The sequence below is a fragment of the Oryzias melastigma genome, linkage group LG16 (assembly GCF_002922805.2).
Source record: "Oryzias melastigma strain HK-1 linkage group LG16, ASM292280v2, whole genome shotgun sequence".
NCBI classification, from domain to species: domain Eukaryota; kingdom Metazoa; phylum Chordata; class Actinopteri; order Beloniformes; family Adrianichthyidae; genus Oryzias; species Oryzias melastigma.
In genome coordinates this window covers 17,053,118-17,070,260 of record NC_050527.1, presented here as the reverse complement: position 1 = coordinate 17,070,260, position 17,143 = coordinate 17,053,118, and the positions used below count along the sequence as shown (strand labels likewise).

Genomic DNA, 17,143 nt, shown 5'->3' with positions numbered 1-17,143 from the left:
ATTCGTATATAAGTTGCACTGGAGTATAAGTCGCAGGGACATTCAATCTATGAAAAAAACCGCGACTTATAGTCCAGAAAATACGGTAATTAAAAAATTGTCATAGGAGGACTTCAAACAAGGCAGGTTCATAAAAATGGAACCCCCCCCCCCATTTTATTATTTTATTTAATTCTTATTAATTTAATTAGTATCTGCTGGTAAATTTTTGCAGCAGTTAATGTGCATGATTTCTGCAGTTGGACACAGCCCATATCATCAGCCTTCCGCCTCCGTTTGAAGCTTCCTTAGCAGCCTTTCTGTGACACCTTGCATGTCCTGGGTTAGCAGTCAGGTGACTGGTTGTGTTTTGGTTCTGCAGAAGTGATTGCTCCACTGCAACTGTGGCTCTGATGGAAGAATCCAGTGTCCCGTGCCTTCACCTGCTGACCCTCCACAGAGAGCTGCTGGTGTCCACGATCACTAGCATCCAGTGCCTGCTACACAACCTGCTGCTGAATGGCTTTTTCTGCCAGGAAGATGTGGAGATTGTTCAGCGAATCCCCACCAAACCAGACAAGGTAAGAGAGCCTGCAACCTTCGTCAGTGTTGCCCAGATGAAGAGCTTCTCCGTCTCCTTTAGGTGCGTAAAGTCCTGGAGCTGGTGCAGTGTAAGGGGGAGGAGGCCTGCGAGTTCTTCCTCTATGTCATTTACAAAGTGTGTGATGCATACCGAGACCTGCAGCCATGGCTGGAGGACATCAACTACAAACCAAGTGGCAGTGTCATTGGGACAGAAGTGGTTAACAGCGACCCCAGTGAGTGTTCAACATTGATACTGTCCCTGAAAGAAAGTGTTTGATTGATCACAGCCTCATTCAGCCTTTGCCATGTCTACAAAATACACCCTGAAGATGGAAGGGTAACATTAGCTCAGTTTCTTGGTTTCAATGAGGGCTTTATTTAAAAAAATAGCCTTACATCTATATGTTTAATGAAATCAAAAGACAAGTTTTACCACAAGCAGTAATGCTGCGTTCACACCAAACACGATTCATGCATCAAATTCGTGTCTGCTGCTTGTCTTTCGACATGCATCAAGAATGCATCATATGGACACTTGTCCAAAAATGTATTCTTTAAGTTGATGCACCAAACACATGTAAACGTTTTTAGCCTCATGGCTACATGGAGCAGTGACTGTACAGTGGGGCAAATAATTATTTGAGCACTCTGTGATTTTGAAAGTTCTCTTACTCAAATCATAGCGGGGTCTGACATTTTCATCTTAGGTGCATGTCCACTGTGAGAGACACAATCTAAAAAAACATCTGGAAATCACATTGTATGATTTCTTATAATAGTTTATTTACTGCAAATAAGTGTTTAAACAGCTGTCTATCAGCTAGACTTCTGACACTCATAGACCTGTTAGTCCACCTTTAAATAGTCTGCTTCCACTCCACTTATTATCCTAAATGAGAAGCACCTGTTTGAGCTGGTTAGCTGCATAAAGACACCTGTCCACCCCAAACAATCAGCAACACTCCAACTACTAACATGGCTAAGACCAAAGAGCTGTCCAAAGACACTAAATTGAAGACCTCCACAAAGCTGGAAAGGGCAATAGGGGAATAGCCAAGCAGCTTGATGAAAAAAAGATCCACCGTTTGAGCAATTACTAGAAAATGGAAGAAGCTAAACATGAGTGTCAATCTGCCTCAGACGGGAGCTCCAGATCTCATCTGGTGAGGTCTCAGTGATCCTAAGAAAGATGAGGATCAGCCCAGAACTACACAGGAGGAGCTGGTCAATGACCTGAGAAGAGCTGGGACCACCGTTTCCATGGTTACTGTTGGTAATACACTAAGACGTCATGGTTTGGGATCATGTGTGGTACAAAAGGTTCCTCTGCTTAAACCAGCACATGTCACGCTCTCCCCCTGAGTACATTCCATCACCATCCACCTCAGTGAAACATAATCACTCACCTGAGCACAGGTGTCAGCTCACCTTAGCACTAACCGTTTGTGTGATAGAATGAAAGTCTTTATCTGAATGGGTTTGTATGATGGAGTGTGTGAGCTGCTGTTACAGTTGAATTGAGTACATGTGTAGTATATGTATAGTATATGTGAGTATATTTAGTTTAAATGTTTAGACTATCTTGGCCAACAAGTGTGTGTGTAACTATAGAGTGTGTGTGTAGACAGGCCCCGCCCATTCTAGTTTATCACTTAGTCCTGGTTGTTTTATGATGTTGCTTCCCTCTGTTGCCATCTTCTCCCCCCCACCCCTCCCCCACCCTCTTCCTTTTTTCCGCCCGGTCCAACAACAAAGAAAAATAAATAAATAAATAAAATAAAACATAATCAATATAAATAAAGTTTAGCACGAAATACAACAGGGGTTTATACTCAATAAATCCCTGTTGTGACAGTAAAATCTGCCCAACACAAGAAGCTCTCAGCCCACATCTGTTGGCTCAGCTGTTGGACAGGACAAGTTAAAAAAATAAATAAATAAATAAAACAAAATAAATAAACCAGCACATGTCCAGACCTGTCTTAAGTTTAACCATATAGATGATCCAGAGGATCATGGGAGAAAGTTATGTGATCAGATGAGACCAAAATAGATCTTTCTGGTCTGAATTCCACTCGTAGTGTTTGGAGGAAGAAGAATGATGAGGACAATCCCAAGAACACCATCTCCACTGTGAAGCATGGGGGTGGTAGCATCATGCTATGGGGTGTTTTTCTGCACATGGGAGAGGACGACTGCTACTGTATTAAGGAGAGGATGATCGGGTCATGTAATGAGAGATGTTAAAGGAACAATCTCCTTCTCTTGGTCAGAGCATTGAAGATGATCGTGGTTGGATCTTCCATCATGACAATGAAGCACACAGCCAGGAGAACCAAGGAGTGGTTCTGTAAGGAGCAGATCAAGGTTCTGGAGTTATCTAGCCAGTCTCAAGACCTAAACCTAATAGAACATCTTTGAAGGGAGATCAAACTCTCAAACTCTCAAAGACTAGAAACCTGACTGATCTAGACAAGATCTGTGTGGAGGAATGGACCAAAATCCCTCCTGCAGTGTAGACCTGTTGAACAACTACAGGAAACAAACAACAGCTGCTGTACCAAATACTAACATTAATTTTATCAGGTGTTCAAATACTTATTTGCAGCAGTAGCATACAAATAAATTGTATAAAAAAGCTATGTGATTTCCAGATTTTCTTTTTAGATTATGTCTCTCACACTGGGCATCCACCTGAGAGTGAAATGTCCGACACCTCCACGATTTCTTAGTAGAAGAACTTGCTAAATCACAGGGGGCTTTAAATATGGATTTGCCACAAAGTTGGATGCCATATTGGAATGGTACAGATGTCTGTTTAGAGCTGTGTTACAATTGTACAAACAGATCTGGAAAAACTAGAATGTGACTTTTCACTAGGAAATTATTGCTGTCAGCTGATAAAGGAGAGCTTCTAGAAAACATTTGAACACGATCTGAGTGAGTTTACTCTCAATAATGAACATTTAGGCTGATCTTGTAGTCTATTCAGAGTCAATGACTTTGCTTTAGACTACTCACTATTTTCATGTTTTCTGGCAGGACCACCGATCTTTTAGTTTTATGGCATATGATCGTGGTATTTATATGTGTGTTCGACCTCAGATCAGACCAGACAACCTGCTGGTAATCAGATTACTAAGAGGAGAAAAATAAACTAACCAGGACTTCTTCAGTAGTGAAGAGGGAAGAGTCCATCAGCCTGAATCTCCGTCTGGTGGGCGGACCGGGAAATGTGTCATATGAAGGACCGCCTGCCCGCTGTCGCGTTGGTGCCCGAGTCCCTCTGTTAGAGGCTGGGTGGATCCACTTGTAGAACTGGGGCCCCCAGCGTTGCCGCCCCCGAATTTACCCCGCGGTGTTGTTTTGCAACCGGCCCCTGTTTGATGATAAGTCCGGCCTCTGTTTGCTTTAAAGTGGACGCCCAGACCTTGCCGCTCCTCGCTGTGAATTGAGGTCTCACTGAGCCCTCTCACCCGTCTGCAGGGCCATCAGGCGTCGACCGGCTGCACTGTTCTCAGTCGGATCAGACCGTGTTACGCTGATCCGGGCGCGGACCGGCCCATATATAACGGGCGCTAGCAGTCTGCGGCGAGGTCGGCGACCCACTGATCCGTTTATAAATACAGACCGAAGAGTCTAACAGTTTGTGTAAATCCCAGTCTGTGTGTAGATTTGAATAAAATAACAACCATGCATCAGGTATGTGTTGTGTTTATATATAATAGCCTATTTAGTTATAAAAAGTTTGAAATGTCGTTCATTTGTTGCACTTTGTACAAAAAAGTTATTACCATGATTTGGGAATTATTTTTCTGATGATCAGAGTTTTTTCCTTTTTAAAGTCAGACCAAAATTAATCATTTTATGGTCATTTTAGTGTGTCTGCTAAGATATGTCTCATTGGTTTTATACCATTCCAATATGGTGTAGTTTTTTTTGTGTCTTGGACAAAAGTAACCTCATTGTAGAGGATGCTTTAGGCGAGGTAGGGGTAGGGGAAGGGGAAGGCGGCAAAGAGGTGGCAGCATACCTCTAGCTGACTGACTGGGATGAAGCTGCAAAGATCTTGTGATGCTTCAGAGGTTTGTTTGATCATTCAGAGATGTTTCAGGTTTTTCTGTGGTTTCCTGGCTGAACTTTGGTGAAGCTTCTTTCAGTGTTTTTGGGATTCCTGCAGCGACCGCTCTCTCCCTCTGGTTGAGATGGATGGCTCTTGTGTACATGGGGGGTTGTGCTGCAGACAGAGACAGGCTGCTGACTGACTGTGTCCATGCCTTCAGTCAGCAGGTACAGCCAGAAGCTGCGGCACGAGATCAGCCGGGACACCAGCTTCATCATGTCGTATGGGCAGCAGGAGGAGACCCGGCTAGAAGACCTCTACACGGACACAGTGATGGAGCTACTAAACGACACTAATGAGAGCCTGGGCTTCTTGGAGAACCTGAACCAGCTCTTGGGAGATGATGCGGTCTTCAATCCGCAGGGGGAAGTCATTTATGTGATGGGAGATGCTGGAGTGGGAAAGTCCATCCTCCTGCAAAAGTTCGCGAACCTCTGGTCCAAGAAGGAGCTGAAGACCGATGCCCTCTTCTTTTTCAAGTTTCGCTGCAGGATGTTCAGCATCTTCAAGGATGCAGAGGAGATCTCCCTCAGGAACCTTTTGTTCAAATATAACTGTTACCCAGACCACGACCCAGACAACGAAGTCTTTGATTACATCCTGCGCTTTCCTGAGAAAGTTGTTTTCACTTTTGATGGCTTTGATGAAATACAGGAGGATGTGGACATTCTGAAAATTCCTGAAGTGGTGTCACCAGAAGCCAATGCCAACGCCCTTCAGCTGCTCATGAGCCTTCTGAGTGGGAAGCTGCTGAAGGGCTCCAACAAGGTGATGACGGCGCGAACAGGGATTGAGATCCAAAGTAGGGTGATCCGGAAGAAGGTAGCTCTCCGAGGGTTCTCTCCAGACCACCTGAAGGCTTACATCAATCTTCACTTCAAGGAGCAGGAGCATCGAGAGCTTGTGTCAGTTCAGCTGGATGCCAGCCCCCACCTCTGCGGCCTGTGCTCCACCCCCCTCTTCTGTTGGATCGTCTTCAAGAGCTTCAGGCACCTGCAGACCATGCACGATGACTTTCACCTGCCTGACACCTGCATCACGCTGACAAACATCTTCCTGCTGCTGTGTGAGGTCTTCCTCAGCCGCTTGGCCTCACCGGCTGCCTCCTCCCTGAAGAAAAGCACTCGGTGCACCTCAGAAACCTTCAGAGCCGGACTCAGACCCCTCACCGCCTTTTCAAAACTGGCCCTGCAGGGCTTGGAGCGCGGCAGCTTTATCTGCAGCCAGGAGGAGATCAGTGAGTGTGGTCTGACAGAGGAGGACTTGTCTTTGGGGTTCCTGAGACCTGTCAGTGACTATGACTCCAGCGGAGGCCCTGCGAACTTTGAATTCATTCACATCACCCTGCAGTCGTTCCTGGCAGCGTTTGCTCTTGTGCTGGAAGAACAGACCTCTACAGACTTCATCCTCAAGTTCTTCAGCGAGTGCAGCTGGAGGCAAGAGGTGTCTTGCACGCCCTTGCCATTCTGCATCGGCCGCCCTGTGAATTTGAGCCTGAACAAACCATTTTCCACCAATGAGCACTTCCTGTTCACCAATCTGTTCTTGTGTGGGCTTCTGGCAAAGTCTCAGCTAGGCTTGATGGGACATCTGGTATGCCCTGCTTTACTGCGGAGGAAACGAGCTACACTGAAGTCTTACCTGTCCACGGTGGTCCGGAGCCACATGCAGGGCTTACCCACTTACAAAGGGGATGACGGCACCAAGGTTCACGTTCTGCCCAACTTTCTCTGGATGGTGCGGTGCATCTTTGAGACGGGCAGCAGACAGATTGCTCAGATGACAGCCAAAGGCATCACGCCGTACTTCATCAAGCTAGGATACTGTAACGTGTACTCGGGCGACTGTACCGCCCTCAACTTTGTCCTGCAGCACCACCGGACGCTCCTGCGGCTCGACATGGACAACAACAACATCAGTGACTATGGAGTGAAGCAGCTCCGGCCGTCCTTCAGCAGGATGACCGTGGTGCGGTAAGAAAAGTGTGCAACAAATTCCTAAATCTCACCATGTAATTTGGTCCGATTGTAAAACTCCTGACTGAGTACTAATTCACTGAGAGGAAAACATAAATTTTCCTGACCTGTTTAATCCCTTCTCAGGGCTGCTGGAGCCTAACCCAGTAACTGTTGGGCGAAGGTGGGGTACATCCTGGACAGGTCTCCAATCTGTTGCAGGGCTTTTTAAGGAATCAAGCCGATTTTTACCAGGAAATATGTTGTTCCAACTGTCTATTTTCTTGACCCGCTATATCCCTTAAGATGTCCTGGAGTAAATGTGTTGTTTTACAATATAATGTTGTTTGTTCTCACTAACAATAGCACATCATTGTCTCATATCAAGTGTAATAAACTAGTTTGACTACATAGACCTTTAGAATTAAAGTTTGACCTTCCGGAGAGTTTTTGAAACAAACAGATTGACAGAAATGTCTCAAATGTTTGTCAGAGATGTGTGAGTCTGGAACAGTGTCTATGGATGTTGTAAAAGTCCTGCTCCTCTGGAGTTTTCTGTGGGTAATCTGTCACATTAAAAGCATCAAAAGTCATTTGAATGGTGCACATCCTGTCAGGAATCAGTTTGTCTTCAAATCTGCATTGCTGGATGTCCATGTCTGCATATGGCCTCAGCCTCTTTGCTCACCTGTTGGTCTCTCTTTAGGTTGTGCGTTAACAGGCTGTCAGACAGCAGCATAGAGATTTTGGCTGAAGAACTGTGCAAGCACAAAGTTGTGGAAATTTTGGGGTGAGTAGACATTGTTGCTCTGTAGCTGTTCCTCAGCGTCTTCTGTCTGTGTCACCGCTCCAGTTTGAAATTATGCTGATCTGAGCACCATGGGGTAGGGACATGAGTGATCAACACTAGAGTATCTGCATAGAATGAAGACTGTTGACGTCATTTAAAATATGAGAGAGGCCTGTATAAGAATTCAGGTAATCACATTGTATGATTTTTAATTAAATTAGTCGTTTCCTCAGTAAAATTTAGAATTGCATCACCAACAAACTTCTCCCTTAAAGACTTGCAGCTTCTTCTGTAAGAGGCTCCCCTATCCTCCACTTGTTACCTGTAGGATTGATACCTGTTTGAAGTGTAGTCTGTATAAAAGACACCTGTTCACATTCTCCACCAAAGAGTTGTCACAGGACTCAGACACTACACTGTAGATTTGCACCAGCCTAGGAAGACTGAAACTTGTTGCACCCCTATTGTTGAGTCGAGGCGATCAGAGGTGCACAAGATAAGAGTAATTGTTTTTGTCTTAGTTCTAAATTCACCCCTATAGCTTCACTTAAAGCATCACTAATACCAAACGCTTAAGAACATAGAGTGGGACTAAACACAAATTCTACAATAACTACCAGACAATATAACAGCTGGAGAAGAGTTCCAGGCTGCAGTAGAGACTGGCTGCAGCATGCTTCACACACCAGCTAAACGCATGATTTTTCCAGGCTCAAGAGGCCAGAAAACACGTAAAAATGTTGATTTGAATGTCCTTCAGATTCTCTAAATTGAAAAACCAGCAATGAGTTGACTCACAAACTTTTGATGAGCCGGGAATGTGGCGCCAGGAGCAACAAGGTTGTCTTTCCAACTCCCAAACCTGCACTCTCAAGTGCCTTAGCTCCACATTACGAGCTGTTGTCTCAAACTTCACCTACATCATCTAAAGAAGGAGCTTCAATTCCTCTGTGGCAACCTCAGTCTGGAGGAACAGTTTGTTCTGCCTCTGCTACGTCAGCAGGAAGTTTTGCACCTGGCTCCGCCCAACGAGGTTAGTGGCATTGGCAACAGCTGCAGCAGCCTCCACTCCTTCACTATCTCCTACACCGCCTCAGATGGATTTTTCCAGCCAAGGTTTGCCTGAGGGTTGGAGCACTCCCTGCTCAATGCTTCATTTTCATTAACAAAACATGAATCAACTCAAATACAGTCACAAACGAACCACAAAGAAAAACTGTAAACCACACTGCCTCCAAACAAACAGAATCTTACAAAACTCAAGTAATCAAAAATCAAACAAAATTAAAGCTGTGAGCGGCGTTGGATGGCCCGCAGTCGCTACCCGCCCTCTCCCTCGCCGCCCACCCCTACGCAGAATCGCCACCCTCGCTGCCCGCCCCTACGCACCATCGCTGCCCTCCACGCCCACCTTTGCCACAAGCTCACCTACTAAGCAGCCCCTATGCACCACTAACCCCCCATCCCCTTACTGTGTAGCTGGAATAAGATGTATGTGAGAAATTGACGAAAAAAGCACTTTTTTTTCAAAATGGCGGCTTTTCTGTTAGTTGCCTGAGGTCACCAAACAGATTGACGTTAGTTTTGCAAGAATCGGCAAAAGTACATTTTTGGATTTCCTTAGCAACTGAGGTTATTTGCTAACCACGGTCACATTCCTTATATGGTCATATTTTAAATTATAATACTTGTTAAAGCTTCAACCTGGGATCAACATATTACATTTTCATAGCAAGCCACCTGCCTATTCGCACCTTCGCCGGCCTCGAGGCCCACCTTTGACACAAGCTCACTTGCTAAGCAGCCACTACGCCCCCCCAAATCCCATCCCTCTTGTGCAGTACACCCGGGGTGAGATCTAAGTAAGAAATTGCTTAAAAAGGCCCTTTTTTCAAAATGGCGGCTTTTCTGTTGGTTTTATCTCCATAGCAACCATTTTATGTTTTGTTCACCTGAGGTCACCAAACAGATTGACGTTGGTTTCGCAAGAATCGTCAAAAGTACATTTTTGGATTTCTTTAGCAACGGAGGTTATTTGCTAACCACGCCCACATTCCTTATATGTTCATATTCAATGTTATAATACCTGTTACAGCTTAAGCCTGGGATCAACATATTAAAGTCTTATAGCAATGCATTGAGATATGAGCGTGTATTAAGACTACGCCACTTTTGCGAGCTCATCATGCGCACGCCGTTTAAAATCTATAGCTTGTAATACCATATATTTTATGCCATTGGTTTCCCAATGATGCCAAAAGCGTTTGGAAACGTTTGACAAATATCTCTAAAAGTTATATTTGTTCGAAGCTGTTGCTAAAAGACGTTTTTTTTTTTGGACAAATCAAGATGGTGGGCCTTCCCAAGGTCAAAGGTCAACGAAACTTTAGGGGTCGTTGAAGACTAACACCAGCGGCATGTGGGTCAAATTTCGTAAGAATTGGACTAACAAAAGGTACGTTTCATCTTTGTAAAATTCACAAAATGTCAGATTTCGAAACAAAATGGCCGCCAAGTCGTAGGTCGTGGAGCCATCCCGTAATAATGTAAAAATTAGCCATGGATATATCCAGTAAAGCTATGTTGGTTTCATTCGCGAATTGCGAACTAAATTTTTGTTTTTGCTGAGTCAGCAGTTTTTTTTCGCAACGTTATTACGGTTTCAAAAGTTATATCGTTTCGCTCAGCTTGGGCCTCCGAACGCGCGAATATCCTTTTTACGCAAATTGGCCAAAATATGTGGTGACCTCGCCACGCACACGCCATTCAGATTCTACAACTTCTAATTGCAACATTTTTCTCACAGTACATTCCCATTTATGGTCAGTGATGTGACATAACAATTGATAAAAGCCCCTAGGAGGTACAGTGAGGGAAAAAACTATTTAAACCCCAGCTGATTTTGTAAGTTTGCCCACTAAAAAAGAAATGATCAGTCTATAACTTCAATGGTAGGTTCATCTGAACAGTGAGAGACAACAATGACAAAAAAAAAATCCAGAAAAATGAGTTTCAAAAAAAGTTATAAATTAATTTGCATTTCCATGTAGGAAATAAGCATTTGATCCCCTATCCGTCAGCAAGATCTCTAGCTCCGAGGTGGGTCTAATACAAGTAACAAGCTGACCTTGACCTCTCAGCTCTTTACCGGTATAAAAGAGACCTGTCCACAGAAGCAATCAATCAATCCAGATGCCAAACTCTGCACCATGGCCAAGACCAAAGAGCTTTCCAAGATGTCAGGGACAAGATTGTGGACCTACACAAGTCTGGAATGGGCTACAAGACCATCGCCAAGCAGCTGGGTGAGAAGGTGACAACAGTTGGTGCAATTATTCACAAATGGAAGAAATATAAATTAACTGCCAATCTCCCTCGGTCTGGAGCTCCATGAAAGATCTCACCTTGTGGAGTTTCAATGGTAATGAGAACGGTGAGGAATCAGCCCAGAACCACTCGGGAGGAACTTGTCAATGATCTCAAGGCAGCTGGGACCATAGTCACCACAAAAACGGTTGGTAACACACTACGCCGTGAAGGACTGAAATCCTGCTGTGCCTGCAAGGTCCCCCTGCTCAAGAAAGTCCATCTACAGGCCCGTTTAAAGTTTGCCACTGAACACCTGACTGATTCAGAGGAAGACTGGGTGAAAGTGTTGTGGTCAGATGAGACCAAAATTGAGCTCTTTGGCATCAACTCAACTCGCCGTGTTTGGAGGAGGAGGAATGCTGTCTATGACCCCTAAAACACCGTCCCCACTGTCAAATATGGAGGTGGAAACATTATGCTTTGGGGGTGTTTTTCTGCCAAGGGGACAGGACAATTGCACCGCATCAAAGGAAGGATGCATGGGGCCATGTATCGTCAAGTGCTGGGTGAGAACCTCCTTCCCTCAGTCAGGGCATTGGAAATGGGTCGTGGTTGGGTATTCCAGCATGACAATGATCCAAAACACACGGCCAAGGCAACCAAAGATTGGCTCAAGAAGAAGCACATTAAGGTCATGGAGTGGCCTAGTCAGTCTCCAGACCTTAATCCCATAGAAATCTGTGGAGGGAGCAGAAGGTTCGAGTTGCCAAACATCAGCCACGAAACATTAATGACTTGGAGAGGATCTGCAAAGAGGAGTGGGCCAAAATCCCCCCTGAGATGTGTGCAAACCTTGTGGCCAACTACAAGAAATGGCTGACCTCTGTGACTGCCAACAAAGGTTTTGCCACCAAGTACTGAAGCACATTTTTCAAAGGGATCAAATACTTATTTCCTTCATGGAAATGCAAATTAATTTATAACTTTTTTTGAAACGCATTTTTCTGGATTTTTTTTGTCATTGTTGTCTCTCACTGTTCAAATGAACCTACCATTGAAATTATAGACTGATCATTTCTTTTTTAGTGGTCTAACTTACAAAATCAGCTGGGGTTCAAATAGTTTTTCCCTCACTGTATTTCTTTTTGTAGCTTGCAGTAAAATGGCTTTTTTTCAAAATTTCAAGATGGCTTCATCTTCCCAAGGTCAAAGGTCAATGAAACTTCTTGGGTTGTTGTAGACTTGAGCTGATGACATGATTCTCAAGTTTCGTGAAAATCGGACAAACAAAGTGTTGTTTTCCCATATTGTTGAAAATCACCATTTCTCCAACTTCGCCACAAGATGGCCGCCAAGCCGTAGGTCATGTGGCCATCCCATAATGATTTCAAATGTTCTAGGGTTTATCCCCGACACGTGCCATGGGCTTTCGTTTGCGTATTTCGAAATATTTTTTTTTTGCCCCATAAGCGATTTTTGGCCCATTCATTTTATGAAAACGCTCGCCGTGATGTCATCCCTTTAGGGGGGTCACGCGGAACATGGCAAAAAATCATTTTCAATTTTCCCTAGGTGTGATAAAATTTTGAGGTACTTTTCGTTCATGTGGCGGGGGTGAAATTTTGGTAGATAGAATGTTAAAGCAAAAACAATATGGTCCTTGCAGTCAGTAGACTGCTGCTGCGGGCCATAATAAATGGATCCCGATGGATCCCGTACAATGGACTAACATCCCAAAACCAGATCTTGGGAAGCAAAAGCTCACATGCTATTTATTTCCAGTTTTCTAAATCCTATGAGTGACCATCTCTGCGTGGGCCATGTGACCTAAGGAGCCAACGGGGTGTTGGCTCCTTAGGTCACATGGCCCGTTTCAGGCAAATCCACCAGCTGCTAGCCCCTCCCACAGGGGATAGGGCTTTCTCTAGGCAGTTTGTTGTTGTGAATGTGTGTTCTGTAATGGAACTGAGTTTGTTAGTACTGAAGTGTGTGTTTAAAATGTAATGGGTGGTGGTTTGCATGGACACTTCCTGTTTAGCTTAATGCCTCCCTGTTTTATCACTTAGCATTATGGTTTGGATTGTTGGGGGGTAAAACCCCATATGGTTCCCTAGCATGGCTGTGACTGCATCTCACTGATCCCCCAATGGAGGGACAACTAATGAGACTTCCTGATCTGTGTGTCTGTGTGGGAGTGTGAACTGCAGCAGCAGATCGGTGGATGTATGAAGGCGAGGTTTTGGCTCATGTTGGCGCCCCCACCTGCATGCTGGACAGGAACTGACTGCACTGATTCAAGTGTTTCTGTGTTCAGGCTTTACAACAATAACATCACAGATGTGGGAGCCAAACTGGTGGCTCACATAGTCGAGGAATGCCCCAAGCTGGCGGTGCTCAAGTAAGTCATGGACAATATGAACCAAATCTCACCAAACATACTGGTCTTAAAATGGGGAGGAATAACTTTTTACTTATGATAAAAGGCACATTTACTTATTATAATTTTAAAATCCTAATCCTTAGACAGCAGCACACCTGGCTTTAGTACAGATTTTCCTTTAGTAAGGTGTTACATGTGAGCCATTCTATATGGAGAGAAAATAGGTTGACCTCCATTTGTGCGTGTTCTTGATTTGTAACTCATACAATACATTTTGTGCATAAGTTCAAAAATTATAACATAAAAAAGTACAAAATACAATTTACACACGCACAACTTAAAATTACAACAGCTTGAAACTAAATTATGCACAAATCTATAAAAATTACGCACAAATTGCTTGTTGCGCACACATTTGCACACAAATATGATGTGAGACTCTTCACATTTCTAAGAGTCATCCATCCGTGATGCGTTTAAAAACTACTAGAATGCTGGGTCATCAGAGATTTTGTGTGTGCGTAACAAGCAATACGTGCAACATTTTTAAGATTTTTGTGCAGTTGGTTTCAAGCTGTTATAATTAAATTTGTGTATGTGTAAACTGTATTTTGTGTTTTTTTTTATTTAATAATGTTTGTACTTATGCACAAAATGCATTGTGTGAGTTACAGATCAAGAATTATGCACAGATTGGGGTGAGCCTGTTTTCTCTCCATACTGTTCTATTGTATGTCATGAAAGAGTAAATATATTTTTTAGATTGATGGTGTTCCCAGTAAAACGAGGTCAATAATCTGAATGTTATTTTGAGTTAATGGTGAACACTGTCGCCGTTCCTCAGGATTGGTAAAAACAAGATCACGGGCGTAGGTGGAAGATATCTGGCCATTGCCATTCAGAAGAGCAGGTCCATTTTTGACGTGGGGTAGGTGAACCCTGGTCAAGTGAGCTCCCTGTTATCCTGCTCCACCCGTTATCTTGTGAGATCACCGCTGTGTGCTTGTTTTAGGATGTGGGGGAATAGCATTGGGGACGAGGGTGCAGAGGCTTTCGCCAAAGCCTTAAGGAACCACCCCACACTCACCAACCTCAGCCTGGCAGCCAATGGCATCACATCCAGAGGAGGGAGGAGCCTGGCAGAGGCGCTGAAGGAGAACACGGTCCTCAGAATATTCTGGTAATCTGAACATTAATGCAATAAGAATCTAGTGTAATTCTTTCTCTGTGTGAAGCAGCAGCGGTTCTTAGAACCCCTTTGGACCTGCGCTGGGCTTCACTTTCACCACCTGTTCTGCTGCAGGTTGGTGGAGAACCAGTTGGGGGATGACGCCGCTCCAACCTTAGCTGAGCTGGTCCGAGCAAACACAGGTCTAAGCCACCTCTGGTGAGGAGCACTGGCATCCAGAACCTCACAGGTGTGGACCGGTGGCATCAGACAGAAACTCAGCTGCGGCGGTTTTCTGCAGGTTGATCAACAACCTGCTGACGGCGGTGGGGACGCGGCAGCTCGCAGAGGCCCTCGCTGAGAACACAAAGCTTAAGGAGATCTGGTGAGCATCCTGGCAGTAACACAGGAAGGTGTTCAGATGAACAGCACATTTCAAACTCTGAGGACGTCAGTCAAAGAAAAACTACAGAAAGTCACTGAAGCAGTTCAAAAATGTTGGAGTAAAGCATCAACAAAAAGTAAAAGCGACAGAGTTTTTGAGCAGACTCTGAGGAGGTGTGATCCAGAATCTTGAGATGAGGAACTGTTATCTGCAGAGCAGTATCAGGTTTTGCTTTATGCTGGAGTGTAAGGCAGTACCCACCAGGCGGGAATACGTCTTCAGTGTCACCTGGATTTAAACACACACCGTCCAAGAGGAAAAAGAATCACAAAAAAGGCCCCAGTCTATTTATAAATTCTTAATGCAGCAGACGACTTCTGCTCATTCTCAGTCAGCGTGTGAGGATGGCAGAAAAGAGGACTCTCCAAATGGACGTTTGGAGCTACACCATCCCACCAGCATTCACTCGAATGAAAGCTTTGTTTTGGTTCAACATCCAGCTAAAAAAGAAAGTTTTGATCTTGCTGACTTTGTGCATGATAGCTTTAATATTTGAATATAATAGTAACATTAAAACAAACCAGACAAAATGTCTCAGCGGTGACGTTTACCTTTAATATCCACTCTGATTATTTGCTGGCATTATCTTCAGGTTTCACTCTGCAGATTCCAGCTCTTTTATGGAATCCTATCACCTAGTACCTTTTGGTCCCTTGGATTTCTGAAAGAATTGAAGGTGGAAGGCGGATGTGCGGCCAGTTTTCTATGCATAACTCATGACAGAAGCCGTGGTCGCTCTTATGAAAGAAAAAAATAAAAGTTGACTCTCAAGCTGAGAGCAGGCAGCCCTTTATCGGGAGGTTTGCATTGTTTTTAGTGGTGCATCGGCCAGTCGATGAAATGCACTGGATCTCTCTTTCTCTCTCGGTCTGTGCTCTCTTGCTTCCGTAGCGACCCGTCCTCATTCCCACGTCATCAGATGTACACATTTGGGACCCCTCGGCATCACTTTTGGGTGTCCCTAACTCATCGTTTTTTGACGTGTTGGCTATTCCCATTAAATCACAGGTCCCCAACCTCTGGGCCGCGAGCCAGAACCGGTCCGGTGTCTGGACGTGGAGCGCACCGGTACCCTAACCTGGTTCCGGTTCATGTCTGATACCGCATCCGAACAGTCAGCATGTCGGGGATGATGAGATGGGGACACCCAGGGGTTCGGGGGTGACATGGATTGGTCCTGAACCAGGCGCCTGTGTGTGAAGGCTTAGGAATGAGACTGTGTTGTCTGGAAACAGTACCAGTGTACATGCGCGTGTCATGGGGTGCGTTTGATTTTTTATTTGGTAACATTCAATTCATTCACAGTCACCTGATCATTAATTTATATACACAAAGGTACAACAGGATTAGAACAACAATAAATGATTCATAAACTTCTCATCTGTGTTGTGATTGGTCAGTTAAATTCAATAACAATTTGTTTTATGATAGAAAAAGTAAATGGTGACATGGTGAACTAAAGCAGTAAATTAGAACTGGCATGACAAACAAAAAATCTTCTTTCAGCCCTGGTTCTGACAGTGTGTGATCTCTTCCCACAGTGTAAAGGGGAACCAGATCTCTAAGGAGGAGGAGGAGGAGTTTCTTCTGGAGCGGCGGCTGCGTTTTCACTGACTGGACTTCTGGAGCTCTGGCTTCACCCAAACAGAAGTGGTCTAGTTCTGATGTTAGTGGGGTTGAACTGTAGCAGCTTGGCACCCACAGCCAGGTTCTGCTGTAAATGTCATTATGATCTTCAGTCCTGAGCATTAAAAGAAAATGGAAATAGTGAAAGGAAAGAGACAACACTGTCGCTCCTCTTTATTGCAGAAGCCGGAGAAAAGCACACAACAGTTTTCATAGGAACCCATGCAGACACTGAAGAGTCTTGGTCACATGTGACCCGACAGGGCACTGCAGGTTTTTGGTTGTCCGGGCCGTGGGGGTTGTAGGAAGGGACGGCTGCACAGGCGTGTTTGCAGTTCCCTTATGGTGCTTTCACACCGAACGTAGCAGGCGCATCAAATTTACGTCTGCCGCCACTCTTTTGACGCCTGTCAAACTTTACTGCTCAACACCTTGACACTCATGCCACAGAGCAACCGCTGAAGTTGTTCTGGAATTCATTCGTTGTCACATCATGGATGGTGTTGAGCGAGTAGCTTGAGTTTATATGATTTGGATAACTCTACAGTGAGACCAGCAAGCACATCGCTGTGTTTGTTTTCACCAGATCTTTCTGAGTCTCTGGTTCTGTGTGCTTCAGTCCTGCAGTGAGAGCTGCACCTGAGGGCCGTTTCAAACGTTACTTCCGTCTGTCTGTGGTCTAGTTTGAGCTCTAACCCTAGCGTAGCCATCCATCCAGCTCAATGAGCTCTGTGACGGGCTGGCAATCTGTCCAGGGTGTATCCCGCCTTCTCCCCACAGTAA

The 17,143-nt window shown here is 44.7% G+C and overlaps 1 protein-coding gene across 3 annotated transcripts in view; it reads left to right on the top strand.

Annotated features, from left to right (window-relative positions):
• The window catches only part of nod1 (nucleotide-binding oligomerization domain containing 1), an 18,000-nt gene extending 1,494 nt beyond the window's left edge, over positions 1-16,506 (top strand). For 2 of the 3 annotated variants that reach the window (XM_024267602.2, XM_024267603.2), the window contains exons 2-11: positions 362-560; positions 623-797; positions 4,848-6,660; positions 7,349-7,432; positions 13,056-13,139; positions 13,966-14,049; positions 14,134-14,301; positions 14,425-14,508; positions 14,591-14,674; positions 16,276-16,506. In XM_024267602.2, coding sequence (XP_024123370.1) covers positions 393-560; positions 623-797; positions 4,848-6,660; positions 7,349-7,432; positions 13,056-13,139; positions 13,966-14,049; positions 14,134-14,301; positions 14,425-14,508; positions 14,591-14,674; positions 16,276-16,348 — 2,817 coding nt within the window. In that variant the 5' untranslated portion in view covers positions 362-392 and the 3' untranslated portion in view covers positions 16,349-16,506. The remainder of the gene's footprint in view (positions 1-361; positions 561-622; positions 798-4,847; positions 6,661-7,348; positions 7,433-13,055; positions 13,140-13,965; positions 14,050-14,133; positions 14,302-14,424; positions 14,509-14,590; positions 14,675-16,275) is intronic. The other variant, XM_036215860.1, reaches the window with a different exon arrangement.
• Positions 16,507-17,143: the final 637 nt, after the last annotated feature.